Here is a 4,711-nt window from a genome sequence, read left to right on the forward strand (position 1 = left end):
GGGTGGTGGGCCTGTGGAATTCATTGCCACAGAGTGCAGTGGAGGCTGGGACGCTAAATGTCTTCAAGGCAGAAATTGATAAATTCTTGATGTCACAAGGTATTAAGGGCCACGGGGAGAATGCGGGTAAGTGGAGTTGAAATGCCCATCAGCCATGATTGAATGGCGGAGTGGACTCGATGGGCCGAATGGCCTTACTTCCGCTCCTATGTCTTACGGTCAAACAGCCTGGAAAATACTGTGAAAATATTCTTGTTTATAAATCAACCATTTTGTACAACATCTCGTACGGTTTCCCTCAAAGACGTGCTAATCCTGAACTACTTTTTTATTGAGCTGTTGATGTTGAGCTACTGATAAAACTTGCAGCTGGAGCAAAGTCCAAATCTTAAAACAAACAGCAACCCCAGTTTCAGCGCGTCTTTTCCTGCTTTTACAAACTCCATTTGTAATTTGTCTGGGTGCTGCCAGATTTACTAAAGGGCTGTGTCCTGCCGTTCTCCTGCCTGTCAATCGCTATCCCGATTAGGCATCCAGCCGGAGTGTGGTTCGCTTTCGGTGGGAGTTGGATTGACTATTTAGTGTCCATCCCCAGAACAAGCCAAAACATCACTTTGACCCGCCCAGTGAGCTGCCAGTTTCCACCCTCGCTAATGAAATGCATCCAATTCACAACAATAACCCCATCGTACAATCAATGGATTCAAATCACAATTATCAATGCCAAAGTATACTGCACTAAATAAAACTATACTGCTAGCTAGTCATAACCAACTTTTTAAAAAAATCAAACTTGCTTTAACCTACTGGAGAACTTTGCTATTCTGAAAGTTTGCAGATGTGATGACAACAAGATAATTATTTAGGACTGCTCAAATATTCGATACTTGTTTAAAACTCTTCATGTAGTTTGCTAAACCAACAGAATTCATTAGTACACGCAAGTCATGCACAAACGCACTGCAATAACTCCAGTTATAAGCAGGCCTTAAAGGGGGGAGTGAAAAATCGATGATTTTTTTTGTATTAACCCGCTTTGTGCAATGTTTTAATGTGACTACCCAGGATCTGTAACAGACATTCCTTTTACATACCCCCCCCCCGTGAAGTTTCATCATTTCATTTTTAAACAAGATTTAATTATAAATGGAACTCAATCTGAAGGATTATAAAAAAAGGGTAAACATTAATTCCTTTTTACCCAGACTTTGACACAGGGTCGCTGAGTGGCGTGAATTTGTTACAATCACCTTGCACGAAGGGTATAGACAATTGCCAACACCATTACTCACAAATTAATTAATAACAAACGAGGATATAACTTTAATCTGAACAGGCATTCCATATCTGTAATACTTCCGGACGTCCTGTATAATCAGTAGTTAATGATCAAATATAAGCAAAAAGGGACGGCTATGCTATTGTAGTTTATATTTTGCAAAAAGCACAAAGAAATAACAATCACTTGGATAATTAGTAACTAGCTGTGGCACGCCTAATTCAGCCAAGCGGTTTCCCATCACACTTGCACAGAATGGGCTGCACAAGATCAGGGAACAGTACCTGCAGCAACAAGTTCTCACAGAACATCAACGTGGGGAAACAAGTGGGAGGGTTTCTTACTGGAGAAACTGTTCCACGATCGCCTTCTGCTGAGCGGCTTCCTCGGGGCTGAGATTGAGCGGTTCCTTCAGGATGGCCGGAGTGTCGTAGTCATCATCGCCGTCCTCTGAGCTCTCGTCCCCGGAGAGTTTGTCGGGGTTGCTGTGGCCGTTCAGTAAGGCCGGCAGGGATTCGGGTTTGGAGGCATCGCTGGGGAGGATGCTGAGCGCTGAGCCCTGAGCCTCCTCGCTCTGGCCAGCTGGATAAGGCTCCAGTTCCTGAAGAGCTTCGACCAGGGTCTCTCTGGTGAGCCCAGAGCCAACCAATGCATTGACCAGCTCCTGCTGCAAGGCTGTCAATTTGGTCACCATCTCCCACCAACACCTACCCCCCCAAAAAAAACCCACTCAGCCTAAACTTGTAACAATCCACTCTCTTCCCCCTCTTTAGTTCCAATTTATTTACCCCTCGCCATAAGATGTCCCTTGATGTTATGGAACTCTTTCCACATGTTCAGTTAAATTGCAAGCTCTTCCAAAAACAAGTAAGTCACCAAAACCATTACTTTCTAAACCAGAAAGTGACCCGCTTTGGTCATCACCAGCGTGGCCTCGGTTCCTCTGTTTACATTCGAACTGGGCACATTTTCCTGGGTTCACATTTATCCATCCGCTCCTGCAGCCATTGGACTTTGGACCCCATTTTAACTGTTGTACAAAGTGCAGGGAAACATGTCAAACACTCAAACTGCATTCAATCGTTCCTTATAAAAAATTGTCTTTTTTGCCCCCCCCCATCTTTCTACATCTGAAAGGCTTGAAATAATAAAAGCTTTTTTTTTGCAAATCCAATTTCTTTTTTCATAGCTCAACCCCCACCATATGTGTTTAAATATTTATTTTCAGCTCATGTTCAATATTGATCCAGATATCAGACCCAATCAGCTGCTCTCTAGCCACCTATCAGTTTTAACTGGAAGCTAGGTACAATGGGTCACATGTTTTCTGGCCTACACCCAGTTGAGACAGGATTACTAGTTCTCCTTTCATTCTGGCCGTGTACTAAAAGCAGACTCCATATTAATTGAGAGAGATGCATGTTGCAGAAACAAGAGAGGAACATGTGTAGGTGCTTTCACAATGTCAGGGTTTACATGTCAAACTGCTGTACTGCTTTTGATGAAGGGATGATTTGGGGTACTTTGTAGGGGCTGCTGAGAAGGAAATAGGACAAAGGAGGCACCCTACGACACAAGAGAAAACGGTGGGATGTGTCTCCCTCATGATCAACACTGACTGTGCCTCTGCAAAGAATGGCAAAGAGAGTGCACTTGCCCTCTTGAATAAACAACAGCAGGAATAAAATCAGAAAATGCTGGAGAAATTCAACAGGTCTGGCAGCATCTGTGGAAGGAGAAACAGTTAATGTTTCAATTCTGGTCACCATAATACAGGAAGGATGCAGGGGCTTTGGAGAGGGTGCAGATGAGGTTTAATTACTTATGGGATGAGGGGAGTCACTGGCTAGGCCAGCATTTATTGCCAATCTCTAATTGCCCAGAGGGCAGTTAAGAGTCAGCCACATTGCTATGTGTCTGGAATCACATATAGGTCAGACCAGGTAAGGATGACAGTTTCCTGCCCTGAAGGACATTAGTGAACCAGATGTGTTTTTCTGATAATTGGCAATGGATGAATGGTCATCATTAGACACTTAATTCCACCCATTTTATTGAATTCAAATTCCACCATCTGCCATGGTGGCATTCAAACCCCAGTTCCCATTAATGAGGTCTCTATGTTCCAGTGATAATACCACTAGGCCATCACCCATCCCATTTATCAGGATGCTGCCTGGATTAGACGGTGTGAGCTGTAAGGAGAGGGGAGAAAACTCCAGTTGTTTTCTCTGGAGGAGCGGAGGCTGAGGGTAGACATGACAGAAGTCTATAAAATGATGAGATGCATAGATAGGGTTGACAGTCAGAACTTTTCCCCAGTTGAAACAGGGAAAGGTTCTGACTGTGTACGGGGCATGCATTTAAGATGGGAGGGGGTAGCTCAAAGGAGATGTGAGGGGCAAGTTTTTTACACAGTTATCTGGAACACACTGCCAGGGTGGAGGTGGAGGCGGACACAATCGGGTCATTTAAGGGACTTTTAGACAAGCAGATGAATATGCAAGGAATGGAGGGATATGGACCAAGGGCAGGCAGAAGGGATTAGTTTAATTTGCTGTCGTGCTTGGCACAACATCGTGGGCTGAAGGACCCGTTCCTGTGCTGTACTGTTCTGCTTCTATTTTTTGGAGAGGGTGCGGATGAGACTTACTCACTCATTCATGGGATGAGGGTGTCACTGGCTCAGCCAGCATTTATTGCCCATCCCTAATTGCCCAGACGGGATCATCTGAATACTCTGCAGAAGTGAAAGGAGCAAGAAAAAGGTGGGTTTTATGCTGCAGACTGAGGGGTAAGAGGAGAGACTGGAACAGCTGGTGAGGGTCCACAGAAGACAAAAGTCAGCCAATGGTGGCAAAGAAGAGATGGTGATGTAAAATAGGTGGAAAGGATAGGTGTGAAAGGGAGAAAATAGGTTTGCTTTCTGAGAGCAAACCAACGAGAGAGAGCTGGGGTGGGTGATGGAGGGCTGAGGTCTTGCTCTGTCTTAGTGATTATTGTCATTTCAGGGACCTTTCTGAACAGTGGTCTGTTCTGAATGATATCTTTCTGAATTTCTCATTCTGGCCAGAAAATATGTTTATAGTATCTGATAGAACTTCAAAATTTATGAGGAGTTTTTCTGTTTTTGATGGATACCTATAAAGAAATTTCAGCATTAACATTGTACACCATCAGTCACATTACTACACATTTCTGTTCAGATTTCCTGTTAGCATCACATGCCCCATTTTCATAAGTCAACCATCAACCCTTTAAGAACTCTGTATTCTTCCAAATCCGGCCTCTTGTACAACACTCATTCCATTGTCCCTTCACTGCTGGCTGTTCTTTCAGTTTTCGTGGTTCCAAACCCTGATATTCCTTCACTAATCCTTTCCACACTTTTTAAATTGTACCAAATGGGAACACAAGATCTAAATAGAGATC

The 4,711-nt window shown here is 43.8% G+C and overlaps 1 protein-coding gene across 1 annotated transcript in view; it reads right to left on the reverse strand.

Moving 5' to 3' along the window:
• hnf1a (HNF1 homeobox a) overlaps positions 1-2,498 on the reverse strand; it is a 207,410-nt gene extending 204,912 nt beyond the window's left edge. The window contains exon 1 of the mRNA XM_043715931.1: positions 1,624-2,498. Within this exon, the coding sequence (XP_043571866.1) occupies positions 1,624-1,973 (350 nt within the window). The 5' untranslated portion in view covers positions 1,974-2,498. The remainder of the gene's footprint in view (positions 1-1,623) is intronic.
• Positions 2,499-4,711: the final 2,213 nt, after the last annotated feature.

The sequence above is a fragment of the Chiloscyllium plagiosum genome, chromosome 25 (genome assembly GCF_004010195.1).
Source record: "Chiloscyllium plagiosum isolate BGI_BamShark_2017 chromosome 25, ASM401019v2, whole genome shotgun sequence".
NCBI lineage: Eukaryota > Metazoa > Chordata > Chondrichthyes > Orectolobiformes > Hemiscylliidae > Chiloscyllium > Chiloscyllium plagiosum.